This window comes from Oryctolagus cuniculus, chromosome 4 (genome assembly GCF_051225735.1).
Source record: "Oryctolagus cuniculus isolate XC-2025 breed Fujian yellow rabbit chromosome 4, ASM5122573v1, whole genome shotgun sequence".
NCBI classification, from domain to species: domain Eukaryota; kingdom Metazoa; phylum Chordata; class Mammalia; order Lagomorpha; family Leporidae; genus Oryctolagus; species Oryctolagus cuniculus.
The window spans coordinates 63,943,680-63,968,647 of NC_142870.1; the positions used below are offsets into that span (position 1 = coordinate 63,943,680).

Genomic DNA, 24,968 nt, shown 5'->3' on the forward strand with positions numbered 1-24,968 from the left:
AAGCTATGAGAATTGATAAACTAATTCAGTAAGGTATCAGGTTACAAAATAAACATAACAAAAAAAGGTAGATTTTTTGTATACTAATGATGAGCTCACAGAAAATAAGAAAGAAAGACCTTTTACAATAGCCAGAAAAAAATCAAATATTCAGGTATAAATTTAACCAAATAAGTAAAAAAATCTCTACAATGCATCAAATAATGATGCACGAAATGAAGGACACAAAAAAAGAAAACATATTCCTATCTCATGAATCAGAAGAATCAATATCATTAACATGTCTATACTACCTAAAATAATTTACAGATTCAATGTAATTCCTATCAAAATACCAATGGCATTCTTTACAGAATTAGAAAAAGCAACTCTAAAATTCATATGGATCCTGAGCAAGAAAAACAAAGCAGGAGGCATCACAATTCCTGATTTCAAAGCATTCTACAAAGCTGTAGTAATTAAAACAGCATGTTGGAGCAGTACTGTGGCCTAGTGGGCTAAGCTGCCACCTGCAGTGCCGGCATCCTATATGGGCACCAGTCCTGGCTACTTCACTTCTGATCCAGCTCTCTGTTATGGCCTTTGAAAGCAGTAGAAGATGGCCCAAGTGCTTGGGCCCCTGCACCCATGTCAGACACCCAGAAGAAACTTGGAGATCCAGGCTTCAAATCAGCCCAGCTCCAGCCATTGCAGCCATTTGGGGAGTGAATCGGCAGATGGCAGATCTCTCTGCCTCTGTCTCTGTAACTCTGCCTTTCAAATAAATAAATCTTTAAAAGAAAAAAAAAAACTCATGGTACTGGCATAAAAGCTGATACATAGATCAATGGAACAGAATAGAGAACCTAGAAATTAATTGACATGCATATAGCCAACTAATTTTTGATAAAAAGTGCTCAGACCATATTGTGGAGTGAGAATAATCTCTTCAACAAATGGTTCTGGTTAAACTGGATATATAGATGTAGAAAATAAAATTAGATCCATACCTCTCACCATATACAAAAATCAACTCAAGATAGTTTAAAGGCCTAAATTTAAGACCTAAGACTACAAAGTTACCAGAAGAAAATGTAGGGGAACCACTTCAAGACATTGGTGTAGGGGATGACTTGGACAAGACCCCCAAAGCACAGACAATAAAAGCAAAACTAAACACATGGGACAGTATCAAACTCAGAAGCTTTTGCACAGCAAAGGAAGCAATCAATAGAGTAAAAAGACATCCAACAAAATGGGAAAAAAAATATTTACAAGCCACCTATCTGACAAAGGATTATCCCAAATATATCGGCAACTTAAAAAACTCAACAAGAAAAAAACAATCTATTTGAGAAATGTGCAAAGGACTTCAATAGATAGTTCCCAATAGAAAAATATACAAATGATTAACAAATGTAGGAAAAATGCTGACCATCCGTGAAATGCAAATCAAAACCTCAATGAGCTGTCACCTCATCCCTTTCAGAATGGCTAAAATCCAAAAGACAGATAATAGCAAATGCTGGTGGGGATGTGGAGAAAGGAGAATACTTAAACACTGTTGGGAATGTAAATTAGTGCAGTCACTGTAGAAAACAATGTGGAGATCTTAAAAGACTAGAAATAGACTTGCTGTAAGATTAAGTAATCCCACTGTTGGGTGTATACCCCAAAGACTTTAATACAATGTATCAAAAACATAACTGCACCACCGTGTTTATAGCAATGCTGTTCATGGTAGCCAAAATTTAGATCTAATCAAGGTGTCCATCACCCATGAATTGATAAGAAAATGTGGTGTGTATATGTATATGTATACGTATATATATATATAATACTACCTAGCTATTAAAAAGAATGAAATTCTACCATTTTTAGCAAAATGGACACAACTGGAGGACATCCTGTTGACTGAGATAAGCTGGTCCAAGAAAGACAAATACCACACATTTTCCATGGGAATAAAATTTTAAAAACAAACAAGAAAGAAAAATAAATTTGTGTATCAGGATTACAGCAAATATTGTTTTGTAAAACTTTGTTTTGGGGCCAGCACTGTGGCATAATAGGTCAATTCTCTTCCTACAGTGCTGGCATCCCATATGGGTGCTGATTCATTTCCCAGCTACTCCACTTCCAATCCAGCTCTCTGCTAATGGCCTGAGAGGGCAGAAGAAGATGGCCCAAGTGCTTAGGCCCATGTACCCTCATGGGAGACACAGAAGAAGTTCCTGGCTCCTGGCTTTGGATCAGGCTAGCTCCAGCCATTGTAGTCATTTGGGGAGTGAACCAGCAGATGGAAGACCCCTCTCTCTCAGTCTCTTCCTCTCTCTGTACCTCTGCCTCTCAAATAAATATATAAATCTTAAAAAAAGCCTTTATTTTATACCTTTGCCAAACCAATGGTTCAGAATGTTATAGTGCTAAAATTGTAATGATCTGTGATTACTTTAGAATTTACTGTATATGGGTGAAATGATCATTTTCCTATAAATTATCATTTATTGTCAATATCTATTCCCACTAAACTAGTTCTTTTTACTTTTTACTCATTACACTTCTTATCTGGTGAAGTATTAAGTCTTCATTGTTTTGTAATTTTGAAATATATTATCTCAGAAACTATAATAAGAGAGGAAAAGAGGGTGGGATGGACAGAGGTGGAGGGAAGGAAAAAGGGAATATCAATATGTTCTTAGAATTGTATCTACAAATTACATTGAATCTGTTAAAAACTAATTAAAAATTAAAAGAAATTTAAAAGCAAAACACCTTGATTTTAAAAAGGCATAGAAACCAGGCATGGTCTAAAGCTGAGCCAACTGTGGAAACCACCATCTTCAACCAACTGAACCAGCTAATGGAGAGTTTCTGGACCCCACCTGGGTATGGAAAAGGTTGATTCTTTCTGTGGCTTCCAGGAGTTCTTCTTCTGCCAGCTTGCGCCCACGCTCACTTTGCTCCTGCAAGAACCTTAGTTCTTCTAGTTCAGACTGCAGCAGAGAGTTGCGCTGCTCAGCCACAGCCACCTGCTCCTTCAGATCACTGTTCATGAGTGTGCTGTCATCCAGCTTCCTTTGAAGGTCCTATGAGAGAACAGACAGGGCTGGAGCACAGTTTCCTCTGAGTTCAACATGGGATGTGTCCCATGTGAATGTAAGCCTGTGTCTACTCTCTTCATTGTCTCCACCTGTATTGTTCAATACAATCTGTTGCTTCCGTGAAAAGAGACATTTCCCACCCATTTCCCATTAGTACAGTTTGAAAATACCTTCATTTGACCCTGAAACTTGCCCAGGGAGTTGGTTGTCTCTGACAGCTTCCGTTGGGCACCACGAAGCTGGAATTCCATGTCACTGAGGTCTGCTTCCATCTTCTTTTTCAGTCGGGTAGCCTCAATTCTGCCCCTAGCCTCAGAATCCAGATTTGACTGCAGGGAGTCAATAGCACACTGCTGTTTCCTCCTATTTTTGGAGTAATAAGCAGGGAAGACCAAAATCGCACACAAAAATTAAGAAAATATACCATAAATTAAGAAAATATATGTTCACAAGAGTTTAAGAAACCATGTGGGGAAGACTTAGCCTCATATGAGAGACGCCCTGAAGACTAGTCTAAGACAATCACATGAATTTCTAGAGTGGCTAAGGATGAAGGAATGATGCTCTTTCAGTAAGCCATATTTTTTTTAATTTAATGCCATTTTCTTCCTTTCTAAGATTTATTTATGTATTTGAAAGGCTGGGTTAGAAAGGGAGAAACAGATCTTCCTTCCAATGGTTCACTCCCCAAATGGCCACCGCAGCCAGAGCTGTGCTAAGCCAAAGCCAGGAGCCAGGAGCTTCTTCTGTGTCTCTCATGTGGGTACAGGGACCCAAGAAAGTGGGCCATCTTCGATTGCTTTTCAAGGCACATTAGCAGGGAGCTGGGTGGAAAGTGGAGCAACCACGGCAGCTTGAACTGGCGCCTATATGTGATGTCAGTACTGCATGTGGCGGCTTAACCTGCTACACCACAGCACCAGTCCCAGCCATAATATTTAAATTACTTTCAATGGTAAAAATTCTGAAGGGCAGGAAAGAGCTACCTGGTTTAGAACAAGTCCTGAGATTCGGCAATATTAGGGTGCTTGAATAAGTTCATGGAAAATGAAAATAAAAGCTAAATTTTGAAATCCATACCAATGAGGAGTGTTCAAAAAGTTAATGGAAATGCATATTAGGGAAAAACTGTGCATGTGTATTTTTGAAGTATATTCATATTGTTCTAATGACCTATAAATACTAACTCTTCTAGAATAGAATGCTTATCTTTTGCTAGATATTTGGATAAGAAAACCAACTGCTGTATGACATTAAAGTACTTTACTATTCCTTTGTAAGAACTAAAACTCTGCACTGAAACCTTATTTACAAAGTGGCTAAAAAGCAGCCATGTGTTCAGGAAGTGCTATGGTCTGAAGGTGTCCTGTAAAACTTATGTGTTGGAAACTTGGTACCCAATGCAGCAGTGGTAAGAGGTAGCACCTTTGGGAGCTGATTAAGTCATGAAGCCTTTGACCTCACTCGTGAATGGATTCATTCATTCATGACTTAGTGGCTTAATGGGTTATCACTCTGTCTCCCATGTCATGCCCTCTGCCATGTTTTGATGCATCAAGAAGGCTGTCAACAGAAAGGGAATCAGTGCTGGCATCAAGCTCTTGGATTTCTCAGTTTCCAGAACAATAGTGAAATAAATCTCTATTCTTCATAAATTTTTATGCTATACTATTTTGTTATTGCAACTGAAAGTAGAATTGGACAGGAAGGCAATAAAATGCTTTGGAAAATCCATGGACATTTTCATTTTACAACCCACATGAAGTTATTTTGGAATCGTGTGACCAAGTTCTAGTTGATGGGCTAGAGGCAGTAGTAAGTCTCACCATTCCAAGCCTCACTCACACAATTTTCTAATTTTGTGACCCTGCACTATATTCTCTCCATCTGTGGAAAACTTGGTGGCAAACATGGAAAGTCATGTCATTAAAAGATGGAAAGAAACTGGGCTTTTGACTATGAGTAGTGGCCAACTCTCCATCCTATCTTTTCATCCCACATAATCCTCTAGACATGGACCAAAAAAAAAAAAAAATTCTATTCTAAGCCACCAAGATTTAGTGATCTTTATTCTGGGAAGTTTAACTACTATTATTAACATATGTCCTCTTAAGCTGACCCCATGACATGTGAAAATAGTGCTAAAACGTAGAAGACAGAACAAAGGAGCTTTTCTCATGGAGCTCAGCTGTACAAATAGAAAAAGCTTATTCATCTTGGGTCAAAATTTGAGTTCACACTGAATTGTCAGAGTTTGTGTCCTGATCTCTGAGGTTGATCCACTAGGCATGTAGCCTACAGGGAAGTATGTTCAATTTGCAACTGAGTCACATTGGAGCCCCAACTTTTCATGACCACCCATCTCCTCACTAGTGGGTAGAGGGGCACAGAAGCAGTTATCAAAGTGTCTTGGAAATAGCTTTCTTCTTCTAAAACTAGGGTTACCACCTCTCCTCTGCCAGTCTTACCTCCTCAGCCCACAGCATCTGAGACTCACATGTCATGTCTATCCTTAGGTCTAGGTTTTTGTTCAGCTTCCAGATCAGAATGCTATGGTGTACAAGTATGTAGAGTTAAAAAGGACAATATGGACTGAAGTGTGTTTCTACTTCATATGTTGATGCCCTAACCTATAGTGTCTCAAAATATAACTATATCTGGAAACATGGCCTTTAAAGATAAGATAAAATGCTAAAGATAAAATAAAAGGTAAAATGAAGCTGTTAGGGTTGTCCCTTAATGCAATAGGATTGCTATACTTAACAATAAGAGGAAAAGACAGCAGGGTATGTGTGCACTCAGGAAAGATTATGTAAGGACACAGAAGATGACCATCTTTCTGCAAACCAAGAACAGATATCTCAGGAGAAATCACCAAACATGCCAACACCTTGATATGAGCTTTGTAAGTCTTCATAACTGAGAAAATTAATTTCTGATATATAAGCCATTCACCTATTTTGTGACAGTAGCCCTGGAAGTCTAAGAATGGGATGCTTACATTAAACATTCAAGCTTGGGGACACTTCTCTGCTTCCCCTCTAGGAAAGTCTCATTTTTGCCCCAGCTAACTTTTGTTACACATAACAGTAAAATATTCCTAGCCTGGTGTTAAATCTGCTGTACAGAAATACAAACTAAAAGTTTCAAGCAGTACTTCTACAGTTGGTCATGAAACTTCATGAATTTTTGTACAGACAAGTTCAATGTTTTAACATGCAAATAACATATGCCTAGAAAATACCTGCTAAATAATCAACACAGTTGATGCAGAAGCAGGAAATCTAGAAAATGAAAATTCACTCAAGTGCTCATACATTTTTCTAAAGCAATATGAGGCACACAGGTCCAAGAGTAATATAGTAAGAATTTTTTTCTGAAATGTGAAATAGATTTGAGAAGAGAAATTAAAGGAAGCATTTAAAAATCTGACTATGAAAAACTAATGATTTGGAGCCGGTGCTGTTGGCGTAGCAAGTAATGCCGCCACCTACAGTGCCAGCATCCCATATGGGCACTGCTTCAAGTCCCGGCTGTTCCACTTCCAATCCAGCTCTCTGCTATTGCCTAGGAAAGCAGTAAAAGAAGGCCCAAGCCCTTGGGCCCCTGCACCCATGTGTGAGACCCAGAAGAAGCTCCTGTCTCCTGGGTTCAGATTGGCGGTACAGCTCCAGCCATTGCAGCCTTCTGGGGTGTGAACCAGTGGATGGAAGACCTCTCTCTCTCTCTCTCTCTCTCTCTTTGCCTCTCCTTCTCTCTCTGTGTAACTCTGACTTTCAAATATATAAATAAATCTTAAAAAAAGAAAAACTGATGATTTAAAATCAACAGTTCAGTAGGTCATTTCCCCCTCAGATACTTCTATGTCAGAGAAATATGAGGTTTTCCTTAATCCAAATGTGATTCATCTTTAACTTAACTTACAAGGTCGTTTGCTAACTAAATACCACGTCTGAGTTTGAGAATCAACTTTCTGAAGATAATACAAACTATTTTACTTAGAAACAGGAAGATATTTAAACATAACCAAACACATTCTCCTGGCAGAGGCTCACTTAGATAATAAAATAAATCAAGTCAGGTTGTACATATAAATTAAGATCAGGTAGCAAAGTGTGACATGACTGAGTTCAGAACAATAGACTATGTGGAAGGAAAAGACAATGAAACATTAGTAGGTACCTGCAGCTATAGACAATGGGTGGGTAAACAGGGACTGTGAACCAGACCCCAACGTACACATTTCCTATTGATTATGGCTGCATTCAAGTCACAACTACAGAGCTGAGTAGTCTCTACAGAGACTAAATGACCCACAAGCTAAAAATTTCTACTATCTGGCACTTTATAAAAAAAAAAAAGTTTGCCTAAACCTTCTGCAGGGGAGGAAGGAATTTCAGTGCCTCATCCCTAAAAATATACTCTCTGGATGTGTCTAGGGAAACAGCAAAATTCTGACCAGATATGTCATGATGCTGGGCTAATGTGATGACACATTTTACCTTGGCCCAAATAGATGGGAGAGGGTTGGTGGCCCTGAAGTTTCAGGTTGTACTTGATCTACCTATTCTCAATTCAGTATTGGCCTTTTGATAAGGATTCATTTACATGACAATTATGGCTACCCATTGGTCTTCAAGCTAGACTTCCTTCCTGGATCTAGGATGGAGAAGATTATGCCAGTCAGCCAAGTGCCTCCCCTCCTTCCATCAGTGACTGCATTGGCCACGCCTTCCCTCTATGTATGGCAATTATTTGTAGAAGTAAAAAATAACACCATTCTTACAAGTTTAAGAAGCCTTGACTAGACTCATTGTATATAGTGTAATTAGTGTCAGTAGGTGAAACACATAACACACACTGCCAACACTCAAATATCGTTCAAATTTTTTTAATGACCAATAGATATCCAGGCTGGTGTGACTCAGGATTAATTCTCAACAGAGAGCTCAGCAGCATAGAATGAAATGAATAAGTTATACAGTTTGTTGCACTATCATGGTTTTGTCTGCTTATAAGTCTGTTTTTTGCTCTCTTGATTTTACTGACTTCATTTGCCCTATGTTAGTAGGCTCTTTAATTTCTTATGGGAATATCAATGGTTTATGGGTACATAGGACTTGACCTCACTCAATATGGGGATGTTCAAAACTTCATGTAAAATGTATGTAATGAAAAAACCTTTGCATAGATTTCAAACATTTTTGTAACAAAATAAACGTCTCTTAATTCCATTTTCCATGATTTTTTAAAGTATCTTCCTGTTTTCCTTGAGGTCTGCTACATTTCGTATATTGTTTATCTCCCTTACCCCAAGGTTTATGTGTTAGGAGCTTGGCCCCCAAGATGGCAGTATTGGGAAAAGATATGGAGCCTTTAGGAGGTGGGGCATATTGAGAGGTCATCAGGTCAGTTGGGTCTTGCCTTGAAAGAGGATTAAGGTACTTCTCATGGGACCCTGGTTAATTCTCAAAAGAGTTGTTATAAAAGACTCAACTGTCAGTCAATATCTTTCAATTCCCATATCAAGATGTGATCTTTTGCTTACACTCACACACCCCTGCCATTTCTTTCTACCACGATGTGATACAGCTGAGAGGGCCCACAGGTGCACTGAATCAAATCCTTCACCATGCTCTTGAATCTCCAAAACTATGAGATTAAAAAATAGCCTTCCTCAGCTATTTTTTTCTCAGTGAAAAAGTGACCAATAAAGATATCTGACTTACCTGACATTTATGTATTGCTCATATTTTCCCCTTGCATTCTGTTCAATTCCCTTAAAATCCTCTCCTAGCCTTTAAATCAGATTAAACTATTGAACAGACATTTTGATAGAATTAGTACTCATACAGAGTAGTAAGGACCTAGGATGGCATTCATGACATCTTGTAGAATATACTCATCTTTCCTTCCTAGAGGTACCTATTAAAAGTTATTATGAGTCACACACACACACACACAAAGAAATTTATGTAGTTCTCTTCCCCTTCCTCCAGCCTACCCCTTCATAGTTTATGCCTGCTTTCAGTTCTTCCATCTCCCAGACCTAGCTGTTTGTTTCTCTGGCTTCCCTTGCACTAAGATTATCATCAGTGGTACAAAGTCCTAGCACATTCAGATATACTTGATGAAAGCTAGCCTCTCTGAGGATGAATTTTTCCTCAGATAAGTTTACTTAGAAATACTGGTCTGATGTTATTTGAAATCAGATTTGTTTTTTTTTTTTTCTCCTTTTTCAACTGCCCAATGAGATGTTGATTTTTATTCCACACAGAAGAAAGAAGAGCATATATCAAGGTACAATGGTTTTGTCTCTGACTCAGAGTCTGTTAAGTAGACCAGAATTCTTCATCAAAGGCAGTTCTCAAAAAATGGCAGTTAATGAGAGCACAGGTACCTCAAAGCACACAGAGCGCCAGATTTGGCTTGACATCCTCATTAAAAAGGAACCCCATGGGAATTATGTCTGAACACAGGCTATGGGAAAAAACCCAGTTCAAAAAAATCAATGGTTTCTTTTCAAAATTATTTAAACACTTTGAAAACAAGTTGCCAATTGGACCTCAAACCCAAGTGATATGTCTAGCTGATCCACAGCATTGACTTACAGGAACAGATCTGATAAATAATATAATCATGGTTAATTCTGTATCATTATAATTGTGCCTTTGAACTAGAGTATGAAGTGCTAGCCAATATCAGCTTACTGATCTACCTCACTACCTTCTTTCACTTGGAGGGCATATTTTATGCTCTCATGTCCCTGAGATGCTAAGAAGTGGACATCTAAATTCACTACCTTGTCATGATGAACATATAAGAAGATCCTGCAACCCCTGAATCTTGGCTAATTCACTTTCCTGACTACCAAGTCTCAGTTGTTTCAACAGGGATTCAGTAAGCAACTTAGCTCCTGGCTTCTATTTCCAAGACTACAGGTACAGGCAGGGTGTGTGTGAAAATTTCACTGAAATGTGACATTAATTTTAATGAACATAATCCAATATTTTAGTCCTTCCACTCATGGTTCAACATTATCAATTGGTTTCTTGGATGCCCCAGAAAGTCTTGTGACCAGGAGGCCCAGATACTACACATAGTTCTTATAAATGTAATTGCAGAGTTGATTTTGTTTTGTATTGCTGTGTAACTTTCAGTGTCAAAAGGGAGTAGAAGCTGCTTGAATATAAGAAAATCGTAAGAACTGACCACAGTTGTATGTATGTATTGTATTACTTTATGTTAATAGTGGCAAGCACAGCTAGAAAGATTCAAGTGTCAATTTACCTAAATTTCTTTGGTAATGTTTGGACAGGAATTCATAAAAGCGGCCAAACACCGTGATTCTGTTCAGTGATGCATTTTAAAATTTGAAACTGTTGTTCATAAAAATAATGTTACATACCTCAAATTTTCTATTTCTTCATCTTTCTCTGAAAGTTTTTTTTCAAATTCTGCTTTAGCTTCCAAAAGTTCAAGCTGGAAATGAAGAATCTTGCTTTCATTCCTTTCCAGAACTCCCTGAAATACACAAAATGCATTAAGTGAAATCCATTTTTGGAAAATAAAGAGTTTTTTTTTAAGATTTGTTTATTTATTTGAAAGGTGGAGAGACATAGAGAAGAAAATTTTCCATCTACTGGTTTGCTACCCAAATGGCCACAACACCCAGGGCTTGGCCAGGATGAAGCCAGGATCCAGGAACTCCTTCATGGTTTCCTATGTGGGTTGCAGCGACTCAAGTGCTTGGAGCATCATCTACTGCCTTCCCGAGCACATTAGCAAGAAGCTGAACCAGTAGTGGGGCAGCTAGGACTCAACCCAGAACTTAGATATGGAATGCCAGCATATAAGTGGTGGGTTAACCTGATGTTCCACACTACCAGCTCATATTATCTTCTTTAGTAAAAGGCAAAAAATTTATATGATCTGAAGAGAAAAATGATTTTTATTCCTATTGATGTAGATTTCAAACCAGTTCCCTAATATTGGGACAGGACGAGAGACAAACAACTACTTTTGTTTATCATTGCACTTAGGAGCTTTGGCATTCTTCCATATTTCACTTATAGGTCAAGAACTAGAATTCTTTTAGCATTTTTATAAAAGATTTATTTATCTATTTGAAAGGGGACTTGGGGGGGTTAGAAAGAGATATCAATCTTCCATTCACTGGTTCGCTCCACAAATGGCCACAACAGCTGGGGCTATGCCAGGCTGAAGCCAGGAATCAGAGCTCCACTTGGGTCTCAACCTGGGTGTCAGGGGTCTAACAATCCAAATGAGCCTCTGCTGCCTCCCAGATGCATTACAGGGAGCTCTAGTGGAAGTGGAGCAGCCAGGACCCAGACAGGTGCCCCAAAATAGGATGCCAGCATTATAGGTGGCAGCTTAGCTCACTGCACTACAATGCCACCTCCAATAACTAGAATTCTGAAACATTTTTTAATTAGAAAATTTAAATCTTGCCTGTGATTATATGTAAACTTTTAAATTTTTTTAACACAGTTTATCTTTGGTATGAATCAATAAAAGTATAGAAACTAGAACAAAGAAAGGTAATAATTTCTACATAGAGTCTTTTATACTTGATTCTGGACTTCACAAAGAAAAATGCAAATGAATTCAAAGGGCAAGCAAATGGATCTGACCCAAATATCGTCACTCAGAAAGCAGATAAATTTTGGATATATGAGGGTACTTCAAAATGTTCATTGAAAATATATGTTATGGGGGCTTGCGCCATGGCTCACTTGGCTAATCTTCCGCCTGTGGCGCTGGCATCCCATATGGGCACCGAGTTCTAGTCCCGGTTGCTCCTCTCCCAGTCCAGCTACTGCTGTGGCCTGGGAAGGCAGTGGAAGATGGCCCAAGTGCTTGGGTACCTGCACCCGCGTGGGAGACCAAGAGGAAGCACCTGGCTCCTGGCTTCGGATCAGCATAGCTCTGGCCATAGTGGCCATTTGGGGGGTGAACCAATGGAAAGAAGACTTTTCTCTCTGTCTCTCTCACTGTCTAACTCTACCTGTCAAATAAATTAAAAAAAAAAAAAGAAAATATGTATTATGAAAAATATTTTTACATCAATATAATATTATCTCCATCAGTTTTGGAAGTGCCCTTGTACTGAGCATGTGCCCCTCAGTGTAATTATCACCACTGCTTTGACAGGGAGACACCATGACCTCTGGCTATTTAAATACTGTGTGGGCAAGGCAATTATTGCTAGGATGTTATAAAAAAGATTCAATTTTGAAAGTATAGTTTTGAGGAAATATTGAAAGACTGTTCCAAATATATATAAAAAGTAAAAAAAAATACATGGATACTGATGATGTAAAGGAGTGAAGCTACATAATGCGGTCTATTAGGTAACTCTGGAAAGATCTGAAGGGAGGAGTCATTTTTATAGCCTCTTCTAAGGTCTGACGAATACTTAGCACATAACATGAAAAGAAAAAGGTAAAACTGAGTAGTGTTTTAAAAATAGAGATAAGACAGATGTAAGAGCCTGTTCATTGTTCTCTCAGCACCTTCAATGTAAAAGAACATAAATCAAAAACAAATGTTTGAATAGTATTTTCTTCCAAGGCAATGGAAGAGTGCCCTCATTGTAAAGCCGTCACCTTTAACCCAGTAGAATGCACTAGTAAAGTAAATCTTTAGAGAAAGTTATCTGAGATAATTTGAATTATATGGATTTTTTTTAAAAAATTGATAAAGTTCTTCATAAAGGATTACAAGGAAATATATAATTCAATGGTATATGTCCAAGGTTTTAGGTTGTGGCTGAAGATAAAATTTAGGAAAATATTAATAGAATGTACTACTATCTAGTGTCTCAAATGGTATGAACACTATGCTTTAATGGCATTCTCAGATTTTTTTTAAGATTTATTTTATTTATTTGAAAGTCAGAGTTAGAGAGAGAGAGAGAGAGGTCTTCCATCTGCTGGACCAGGCCAAAGCCAGGAGCTTCTTCTGGGTCTCCCACATGGGTGCAGGGTCCCAAACACTTGGGCTGTCCTTCACTTCTTTCCCAGGTGCATTAGCAAGGAGCTGGATCAGAAGTGGAGCAGGTGGGACTCAAACTGGCACCCGTATGGGAGGCACCCACTACAGGCAGAGGCTAACCTACTACACCATAAGACCAGCCCCATCTATTCTCACTTTTTGACTTGGGTACTAATTGATTTATGAAACAGCATTATATAGGACTATAATGCCCCTATCAATCATACTTCTCATTGTTTGCAGTATGCTTAAGGTCTATAGCATATGCATTACTTCTTTTACTTGAAATGGTATTTTCGGAAAGCCCCAGCCATTATGACCAGAGAACCAAGAGAACAAGTAAACAAAGTTCACCAACTGTACAGCCATCCTTGCTAGAGGACATCACATTGCCCAACGATAGGATTTTATATGAAAATACAATGAGTTGAAACATACTATAGAGAAAATGAACCTAATAGATATCTAGAGGATATTTCACCCAACAGCTACAGAATACAAATTCTTGCCATCAGCGCATGGAACATTTTCTAGGATAGACCATATATTGGGTGACAAATCAAGTCTCAGTAAATTTTAAAAGGTTGAAATCAAAGCATGTATCATCTCAGACAACGAAGGAATAAAACTAGAGATAAACAGCAAGAGGAACAATAGAACATTTACAAAACATGGAAATAAAACAGCATGGTACTGAATGACCAATGGATCACTGAAGACATGAAAAAGGAAATCAAAAACTTTCTTGAATTAAATGAAAATGAAAAAAAAATTATCAAATCCTATGGGATACAGTAAAAGCAATAGTAAGAAGGAAGTTTCTAGCATTAAGTGATTACATTAAAAATAGAAAGCTCTCAAATTATCTATTTGTGAATCTCAAAAAGTTAGAAAAAGAACAAACCAAATCCCAAATTACCAGGAGGTTAGAAATAAGGGTCAGAGCAGAAATAAATGAAATTGAAACTTGAAAACGAACAAAGTAAGAGCAACAACAGCAACAAAGGCAGGCTTTTTACTTATTTTCTGTTTGAGAAGCTAAACAAAATATAAAACCCTGTAGCCAGACTAAAAAAAAAAGGAAAATAACCCGAAAAAATCAGAGAAGAAAATTTGATATTAAAATCCACACCAACTGAAATACAAAGGATCACAAGAAACTACTATAAATAACTATATCCTAACAAATTGTAAAACCTTACAAACATTGATAAATTCCCACATATAAATTACCAATATTAAATCTTCAAAAAAATCTAAACAGACCAATAACAGGCAATGAGATTGAAGCATTGTTTAAATATATATATCACAAACCAACAGCCAATATCATGCTGATTGGAGGAAAACTTAGAGCATTTGCCCTTATATCTGGAAGAAGACAAGTTTGTCGGCTTTCACTGCTCTTATTCAATATAGTACTGGAAGTTGTAGCAAAAGCAAAAAGAAATGAAGGGCATCAAAATTGGAAAGGAGAAGTCAAAATATCAATCTTTTAGATGGCATGATGTTGTACATGGGAAAACCTAAACATTCCACCAAAAAGCTATTGAAAATGATAAGATAAAGAAAAAGTTGCAGATTACAAATAAACATTCACAAAAATAGCTTTTCTATATGCTAATGATGAACTCACTGAAAGAGAAATTGAGAAAGAAATTCCATTCACATTTGCTACCAAAAATCAAATATTTATGAATAAATTTCACCAAAGAAATGAAAGATTGCTACACTAAAAAAACTATAAAACATCATTGAAAGAAATCATCAACAAAGCAAAAAAATGGATATGCCTTCCTCAGGTATTACATGAATAAATATCATAAAAATGTCTATACTAACTAATCGACAGAGTTAGTGCAATTCCTATCAAAATACCAATGACATTCTTTCAGAATTAGCAAAAGCAATCCTAAAATTCATGTGCAATCACAAAAGACCCAGAATAGCCAAAGCAATCCTGAACAACAACAACAAGTCAAAATGGAAGCATAGTAATGCTTGCCACAAAGCATAATACAAAGCTATAGTAATTAAAACAGCAGAATACTGGCATAAAATCCAATAAAAGATAATGGAACAGCATAGAGAATCCAGAAATTAATCCATGTAAATACAGCTAACTGACTTTTGACAAAAGTGCCCAGAGCATACATGGAAGAATGGGTAATCTCTTCAATAAATGTCCTGGTAAATGTGATATATATATTTGTAGAAGAATGAAATTAGATACATACCTCTCACCATACATAAAAATCAACTCAAGATGGATCAAAGACCCAAATTGAAGTTCTGAAACTACGAAGTTATTGGAAGAAAGTGCAGGGGAAACACTTCAATACATTGATGTTGGTGATGACTAGTTGGGTAAGACCACCACCCTCCCCCCCACACCAAAAACATGTGAAACAAAAGCAGAACTATACAAATGGGACTACATCAAACTCAGAAGCTTTTGCACAGCAAAGAAATTAATCAATATAGAGAAGAAACATCCAAAAAAATGTGAAAAAAAATATTTACAGACTACTTATCCAACAAAGGAATATTATCAGCAACTCAAACTCAACAACAGAAAAACAACCAATCTAGTTAGGAAATGGGCAAAGGACCTCAACAGTTTACAAAAGAATATATATAAATGACCAACAAATAAATGGAAAAAATGTTCAACATCGCTAGCCATCAGGGAAATGCAAATCACAACTGCAATGAGATATCACCTCACCCATCAGAATGGCTAAAATTCAAAAACAGCAACAAATGCTAGTGAGGATGTAGAGAAAGGGAGACTCTCACATGCTATTGGTGAGAATGTAAATTTGTGCAGCTACTGTGGAAAACAGTGTGGAGATTTCTTAAAAAAACTAAAATTGACTTGCCATAAGAGCCAGCAATCCCAGTACTGGGTATATAACCAAAAGATATGAATACATTGTATCAAAGAGATACCTGTACCACCATATTATAGCAACACTGTTGATAATAACCAAAATATGGAATCAACCAGTGTCCATCATCAGCTGAATGAATAAAGAACCAAATGAATGGATAAAGAAAATTTGATTTACATACACATACACAATGTAATATTATTCAGCTATAAAAATGAATGAAACTCTATCATTTGCATCAAAATGGTTGTAACTGGGTGACATCATGTCGAGTGAAATAAATGGGAGGTGGAAAGACAAATATTGCGTATTCACCCTTATATATTGCCCCTCTTCCAGGCCAGCTCTCTGCTGTGGCCAAGGAGTGCAGTGGAGGATGGCCCAAGTACTTGGGCCCTGTACCCCATGGGAAACCAGGAGAGGTACCTGGCTCCTGCCTTTGGATCAGCGCGGTGCGCTGGCCGCAGCATGCCAGCCGCAGTGGCCATTGGAGGGTGATCCAACGGCAAAAGGAAGACCTTCCTCTCTGTCTCTCTCTCTCTCACTATCCACTCTGCCTGTCAAAAATAAATAAATAAATAAAAATAAATTAAAAGAATTGCCTGTGTGTACTATTTTTGCTGCAAACAAAGCATTTTGTCAAACTGTGTTTTGAACATTTGTCAGGCAAATTATTAGTACTACTAATATAATATAGTACTAATATAGTTGTTTTTTTTTTGTTGTTGTGTTTTTTTTTTTTTTTTTTTTTTTTTTTTTTTTTTTTTACAGGCAGAGTGGACAGTAAGAGAGAAAGACAGAGAGAAAGGTCTTCCTTTTGCCATTGGTTCACCCTCCAATGGCCGCCGCCAGCGTGCTGCAGCTGGCACACCGTGTGGATCCGAAGCCAGGAGCCAGGTGCTACTCCTGGTCTCCCATGGGGTGCAGGGCCCAAGCACTTGGGCCATCCTCCACTGCACTCCCTGGCCACAGCAGAGAGCTGGCCTGGAAGAGAGGCAACCGGGACAGAATCCAGCGCCCCGACCGGGACTAGAACCTGGTGTGCCAGCGCCGCAAGACGGAGGATTAGCCTAGTGAGCTGCGGCGCCGGCCCTACTAATATAGTTTTAATCATCCATAACAATCATAAAGTATATTGTATATTGGTGAAACTGACATCTTTTCATTTGATTTTTGTTCATTGCCCTTGCCTCTGTTTCTGCTGAACTATGGTCTTTTTTTTTTTTTTGGTTGTTGTTATTGATCTCTTTATTTAGTAGAGCATTAAGCTTTTAAGCCTTTGACTATAACATAAAATAAAAATGTTATCTCAGACCAGCACCGCGGCTCACTTGGCTAATCCTCCGCCTGTGGCGCCAGCACACCAGGTTCTAGTCCCGGTTGGGGCACTAGATTCTGTCCAGGTTGCTCCTCTTCCAGTCCAGCTCTCTGCTGTGACTCGGGAAGGCAGTGGAGGATGGCCCAAGTGCTTGGGCCCTGCACCCGCATGGGTGACCAGGAGGAATCACCTGGCTCCTGGCTTCGGATGGTGCAGTGTGCTGGCCATGGCAGCCATTTGGGGGGTGAACCAATGGAAGGAAGACCTTTCTCTCTGTCTTTCTCTCTCACTGTCTAAATCTGCCTGTCAAAAAAAAAAAAATGTTATCTCAAAATTAAAAGATTTTTTTTAAATTATTAACTTAAAAATTATCTGCCTGTAGATTCATTGAACTTTGAGGCCCGCTTGTGGCTGCTTTGGCAGGGCCAGACTGCATGATTTCACAGGCCTTGTATGGCTCACAGGCAGGAACACGTTCCTTACTCCTGGTAAGCACTGGGGACAAACAGTTGAACAAGTCAGACATAGTTCCTGTTTTCATTGTAATCAGAAGATTTGCATTTACTATTGTTTATTCTGCACTTTGAGCTTCTATTTCTTCATTTGTGAAATAGTAACAATATTCTAGGCAGATTATATAACACAATGCATACCCTGCATTTGGCACAGGGCCTACCACATAGCAAATAAACACTTGAAAGTGCCATTTTGTTGTTACTGTTATTACTAGAAGGCAGATATGCTTTATCACACTGATGAAAAGTTTTTCTCTGGGGTAGTGTTAATACCTCTGCTTCTTCCAGTGTCACCTGGACATCAGTCTTCTCTTTTTCAATCAGCTTCTTGGCCTTTTCCATTTCAGTTAAGTTCCTGGTCCCTTCTCTAACCTGGTTTTTCAGAATAGAAATCTCTTCTGGAAAGAGAAGAAGAAAAGTTAGTGGAAGCGCTCAGTCTGGAACCCAGGAAATCAGTCACAACAATGTTGCTAGATGCCAACACAGACCATGGTAATGCTTCCCTTGGAAACTTGCTGGCAGGGCATCAGTAGCCTATATGGGACCTCTGGTAGGGTTTTAAAAAGCATCCCTTCTTCAATACACTCTTCAACTATCTGCCGAAAATCTGACCACCGCAATTGGTGAGGATGGTGCTTCGAGTATTATACATTGGACAACCTGCAAAACTGCATGGTGGTGTTGCTGGTCAGAGCCATTCCAGATTCCACCTGAAAGTACTCTTAAGTAACAGAGCTGAATCCCTACACTCCTCATAAGTACACAGCCATCAAAACCACTGGCTGCCATTGTGTCACCCACTACTCAACACTTGGAGAAAAGCCTTAAGCATGAACTGGATAACTTTCTGCCAAGGCATGACTCAGATAGGCCAGAGCATCAGAAAGGGCTCAATATGTATTGTATAGAGAGAAACACAGCGTTGAGATGCTTGTTGTATTACACAAATTGTGCTCCAGTGTACATCAATCATGAAATTTGTTTTTTTCTCTCAAAAAACTACCACCATTTATTTGTGCACCCATGAATTGTTGGGCATTTACTTTGACTGTATTTGGAGATTATAAACAATGCTATGAAGAATATACTTAAAACACAAGGTGGGGTTGCTTAGAGAGGATTGCTCTAGCTCAAGCACTTGACAGTTTTAGCCGTCCTTTCTTCAGTACAAGTCTTTGACAGTGCAAGGCATTCAGAAGTCACAAAACCTCTGCCAGCTGATTCTTGTACTGCCTGTCTGCCTCTTCATGAAGGGAGTCTCTACTGCCTAAGAGATGTGGTGGAGATGCCAAGTAGTTCTGGGAATCACCCAGTCCAGTGGCAGTGGAGGTTCCCACATAATACTCTGGTCCTAAGATCACGGGCTGTGATGTGATAGGACTAGATTTGTTTTTAATAATAAAAATAAACAACTTAGATGGGAAGTATCATTGAATAAACCATTCTTCTCATGTAAGCCCCCTGCTTACATGAGAAGGATTCTCTAGAGAAAGTTCAAGAAAGAGTTTTTCTCAACTCTGCACCTTAGAATCACTGGGAGAGCTTCTGAAAAATCATCCTGGATCTCCAAGCTCTTTCCTTGAAAAAAATGTGATCTTAAGCAACATTGGTCTCACCTGAAAACTTGTTAGACTACAAATTCTCAGGCCCTCTCCTAGACTTACTGAATCAGAAACTCTGGAGGTAGATCCCAACCATCTGTTTTAAAAAGGCCTCCAGGTGGTTTTAATGCAGGTAAAATGAACTAAATACTGTTCTAGCACCTCTCACATGCCCATCTCTCACCTGACCTTGGGCTACACAGGTCAACAGAGAAACTAGGATTCATTTCGTCTATTGGTCTGTTCACCATTACTTTAACCAAAATACTCAAGAGGAAACTCTTGGTAAAGAAGATATGCAATTCTGCTTCAGTTTGGAGATATTAGTTCAGGATTGGGAACCCCATAGTCCACCGTTGGTGAAGGGTGGTTTTGGTGGGTGTGGAGGAACCATGAAATGATGAGCCAGGAAAAAAAGCGATTATGCAGAACTCCTACCCAAAATTACAACCCTCTGACAAAAACCATCCTCCAAGGGCACCCCCCCAAGGGCATCCCCCTGACCATGACCTAAAGACGTCCTACCATCACCAGGCCCCACTTGCTAGCTGCCACAGTTAAAGTCTCTACCCTTAACCCATCAACCATTAATACAGAGACATCCAAGTTTAAACATCTTGCATTAGTTTTGGGGTGACAGATCCTGCTCAACCCATAACACATTTAAGCCATCAATAGTATAATAGTATTGAACTTGTTTCTAGGGCCTTATCATGTGTTTCATAAACATCACTATATTTGGCCCCCAATCTTGGCCCCCAATCTCAGCAACAAATTAAATTTCAAAGGTTTATATAAAAAGTTAATGTATTAATGCTATGGTTGATGGATTAAGGAAGAGACTGGATCTAAATATGATGACTATGGGGTGGGGCCAGCGGGAGTTCTTTGTGTCACTGGGGGCTTGTCAGCAGAAAGTAGTTCTTTTTAGAAGGTTGGTTACGTAAGCCAGGTTCAACCTAGCTTCTCTGTCTCTGCCTCCTGGATCATCACATGATTATGCCTTCACACCAGCTCTGTCACTGTCAGTCAGATGCCAAACTAAGGGGAATCCCAATCCAACTGTGAACCTCCAAAGTGTAAGCCAAAATAAGCCTTTTCCTTTCCAAGAAGCTCATCTCAGGTACTTTAGTTAAAGTAACAAAAATCTGACTAGTGCCATGCTGGAATAACCTTGTAGCCTCTTTGAAGTGCTATAAATTGGCAGTAATATCAAATTTTATAAATTCATTTCTATAACCCAAGAATTTCATTTCTAGGAATCTATGCTACTGAAATATTTTTGCACATGCATAAAAATGCATGGAGATATATAATAGAGGATTATTCGTAAATGTGAATAATTGGCTCTAAATTTTTTAAGGTTGGGGTCAGCATTGTGATTTAGCTTCTGCTGTCTTTGCCAGCATCCTACATCAGAGTGCCAGTTGGAATTTCAGTTACTCTGCTTCCAACCCAGCTTCCTGCTAATGCGCCTGGAAAGGCAGAAGAGGGCCAAAGTACTCAGGGCTTCTGTCACACATGTGGGAGAGTCAGATAGAGTTCCTGGCTTCTGGTGTCAGCTTGGCCCAGACCTAGCTGTTGTGGCCATTTGGAGAGTGGACCAATGGATGGAAGATTCTTTCTGTCTCTCCCTCTTTCTGTGTCACTCTGCCTTTCAAATAGATAGGTAAATAAATAGATAAGTATTTAAAAAGTCAAATGAATAAGGTCTAGTTCAATAACCTTATTATGAAACACTATGTAGCTGTTAAAAAGCATGTGATAGGTCAGATGACATGAAAAGGACCAAAAAGCACGTGGGCAGATAGCATAGCTAAGTAGTTAGGTGTGAATATACTGCAGCCAAGCTGACTGGGCTCGACTCCCAGATGTGCTAGCTACCTGTGAATTTGGACAAGTTCCTTAACCTTATATGGTCTTAATATAATCTTAATCTTACAAATAAGGAAACTAACACAAAGGCTGTTCTGAGAATTAAGCAATGACTAGTGGTACAGAAAATAGTGCCTTTTGTATAGTGTATGCTAGACAAATGACTGTCAAATTATAAGATCTATTGACAGCTGAAAACTATGTAAAAAATGTGTAATTTGGGCCAAAAATAGCACATACAATTAAGGTATTACATAATGCTTGATGATAATAAATGACAATATGACCTGTTTATGTACTTACTATACTATATGATTTGTCATTTTTCATATTCCCTTTTATTTATAAAAATAGTTTACTGTGAAACAGTTATACCATGTTATGCCAGAAGAAGCCTCATGTGTCTTGTGCTGTTATTTTTTTTTAAGATTTATTTATGGGGGCCGGCGCTGCGGCTTACTAGGCTAATCCTCCGCCTTGCGGCGCCGGCACACCGGGTTCTAGTCCCGGTCAGGGTGCCGGATTCTGTCCCGGTTGCCCCTCTTCCAGGCCAGCTCTCTGCTGTGGCCAGGGAGTGCAGTGGAGGATGGCCCAAGTGCTTGGGCCCTGCACCCCATGGGAGACCAGGAGAAGCACCTGGCTCCTGCCATCGGATCAGCGCGGTGCGCCGGCCGCAGTGCGCCAGCCTTGGCAGTCATTGGAGGGTGAACCAACGGCAAAGGAAGACCTTTCTCTCTGTCTCTCTCTCTCTCTCTCACTGTCCACTCTGCCTGTCAAAAAAAAAAAAAAAAAAAAAAAGATTTATTTATAGGGGGCCAGTGCTGTGGCACAGTAGGCGAAGCCTCCACCTGTAGCATAGGCATCCCATATGGGCACCAGTTCATGTCTCAGATGCTCCTCTTCTGATTCAGCTCTCTGCTATGGCCTGGGAAAACAGTGGAAGATACCAAAGTGCTTGGGCCCCTGTACTCATGTGGAAGACCTAGAGTAGGTTCCTGGCTCCTGGCTTTGGATTGGACCAGCTCCAACCATTGCACATTTGGGGAGTGAACCAGTGGATGGAAGACCTTTCTCCCTGTTTCTCCCTGTCTCTGACTGTAAGTCTGCCTCTCAAAAAATAAACAAAATCTTTAAAAACAGATGTATTTATTTATTTGAAAGACAGAGTTACAGAGAGGCAGAGAGAGAGAGAGAGAGAGAGAGAGAGAGAGATTTTCTATTTCTACCTACTGGTTTACTCTTCAAATGGCTGCAACTGCCAGAGCTGGGTTGATATGAATCCAGGAGCCAGAAGCTTCTTCCGGGTCCCCCACATGGGTGCCAGACCCAAGGACTTGGGTCATCTTCCACTGCTTTCCCAGGCCATAGCAGAGAGCTGGATCAGAAGTAGAGCAGCTGGGACTCAAACCAGCACCCATGTGGGATTCCTGCACTGCAGGTGGTGGCTTTACCCACTACGCCACAGCACTGGCCCGACTTACTGTGTTTTTTTTTATTTCAATAAGAGGCCATGGCCTAGCAATGGACCTATAGGATCTGGGTATAAATAAGCCCCCTCTACAATGTTCATACAATGATGAAATAGCATATGGAGGCATTTCTCAGAATGTATTCCCATCATTATGTGATATATGACTGTACATGAAAAATCTTTGTGAGGACTTGAATATCAAGAAATTCTTAAGAGCATCGTCCTTTTAGAGGAATCAGAGCCACAGAAGGGAAACTAGCCTTACTTTCATACGAATATCATCTGTAGGAAAATAAATAGACAAAGAAGGATGAAACTTGAGAAGTGAAAACGGGAACTGTAATGTGGAGGGCTGGGCCCTCTGCCCACTACAGACAGCCCCGCCCTGAAGCCAGGGCCCTCCCCGAGCTCCCGTACCTTGGAGGATCTTGTTCTCCCTCCTGAGTGTCTCCTGGCCCATGGTGCTGTCCTCATAGGCATGTCTGAGCTCGAGCAGCTCGGTGCTGAGAGCACAGGCCTCCTTCTGAGAGGCACCCAGCAAGGCCTGGCACTCCTCCTGCTGCTGCTTCCAGTCGGCGAGGGCCTTGTCTGAGCGCCACAGCTTCTGGTCCCTCAGGGCTGCTGCAGAGCGGGCCCTCCCCAGGTCAGACAGGGCTTCCCCGAGCTCGAGCTGCAGTCGGTGCCTGGCCCTCTCCAGGGAGGCATTTCTGGCACTGGCCACCCCCATGGCTTCAGCAGCTTCCTGCAACCGAACGGCCAGCTTCTTCCTGAGTGGGAAGAGGAAACCCCAAGGGTGAGTGAAGCCACACTTCAGAGCTCATCATACCTGCCCTGGATTAAAGGCAGTGCTTGGGTACAAAGTAGGGCGGCCTCTGAGCTCTGCCCAACAGTGGGAAGTACAAGTGGTTCCCGTGCTAGAGAAGCCACACGCCTGCTAACCACCATCCTCTGCCTTCTGGATCCACCTGCTCTTTATTTCCCACCCTTTTCCAACCTGGACTTGGAACTCAGGATCTCTGAATTTCTTTAAATATTTGTTTATCCTAAAACTTTACTGAAACAATATGGACTTTATTGATGACTTTATCAGAAATGGAGTAAATAAGAAGACAATACTGAATACTCCAAGAAGAGCAAGCCACTTAAATTTCCTTGGGCACAATTAGTCTGTAAAGAGCTCCTCGGCCTTGATGCTTCTAAGGAACACTTTCTTGCTCTCTCCTGCTCATTCTCTCTTGCCTCTTATCATGTGGCTCCTAAACATGCCCTAAATCTCTCTTCTCTCTGAATTTCTTCTCCATTTTGGCTCCTCTTCCCAGATTTATGCACCCAAATCCATCCCATCATTATGTTCACTTAGTAGGCCCTGCTGCTCCTGGAGTGGTGTGATATAGCCCTCTCTGTATTCATCAAGCATCCTGAGACTGTTTTGTTAAAGTGTTGCCTCCACCTTCCCCGTAATATGGCACTCATAGACATTCTAATGGGTGAGTTAAGTTCTGATGCTTATACGCTTGCAGTTTCAGGCACTTCTATTCTTATTTATTATACTTCTTAGTTGAAAGCTGTTGTATATATCAAAGCTACTTCTGTTCCTAACCAGAAAAAATGTCTTCAAGAACTAACATGTACCAGCAACTAGCCCTACAGAGCAATGTGAAAATAAATATTCTTTTTGGTAGAATCCTGCAAAAACCAATTTGTTCTCAGAATCCAGGAAGAATCTGGACTTTAACAATTATTCTTCACTCAGTGGCATTCTAAGCAGTCACTTCACTTTTTTGCTTCATTTTTCCAAGGAGAAGATTCTGGGCCTTACCCCACCTCAGACAGTAGGAGCCTTGTAACATAATTACATGTGTTTTAACTAATTTAGGAAAGCTTAGTTTAATGTGTTTTAACTAATTTAGGAAAGGTTGGTACTAGAAAATAGGAGTTATGCTTTTGCTGGTTTGACCAGGACTGAGGTGTTTGATCAGGGCTTGGGAATTTCAGTGCTAACATTAGGGAAGTACAGACTAAAGTGAGCAATCGGTCACATCATCTTACTGGCAATTTTCTTCTCCATTTAATACCAACTATTATTTTTCTTCATAACAATATAAGCATGTACTTAGTTTCCTAGAATATGTAAGGAGAGGTGGGAGATCAAGAAATTAAATCCTGGGGTGGGTGTTTGACACAGCAGTTAAAG

General features: G+C 39.7%; 2 protein-coding genes across 8 annotated transcripts in view; one reads left to right on the forward strand and one right to left on the reverse strand.

The window, feature by feature from the left end:
• The window catches only part of LOC103350560 (leukocyte surface antigen CD47), a 166,636-nt gene that overhangs the window by 135,836 nt on the left and 5,832 nt on the right, over positions 1–24,968 (forward strand). The window lies entirely within an intron of this gene.
• LOC100354450 (myosin-15) overlaps positions 1–24,968 on the reverse strand; it is a 110,389-nt gene that overhangs the window by 35,201 nt on the left and 50,220 nt on the right. For all 4 annotated transcript variants that reach the window (XM_070072033.2, XM_089330724.1, XM_089330725.1 and 1 more), the window contains 5 exons: positions 23,192–23,541; positions 18,101–18,225; positions 10,492–10,607; positions 3,254–3,446; positions 2,865–3,068 (listed from right to left, as the gene is read on the reverse strand). In XM_070072033.2, the coding sequence (XP_069928134.2) occupies positions 2,865–3,068; positions 3,254–3,446; positions 10,492–10,607; positions 18,101–18,225; positions 23,192–23,541 (988 nt within the window). The remainder of the gene's footprint in view (positions 1–2,864; positions 3,069–3,253; positions 3,447–10,491; positions 10,608–18,100; positions 18,226–23,191; positions 23,542–24,968) is intronic.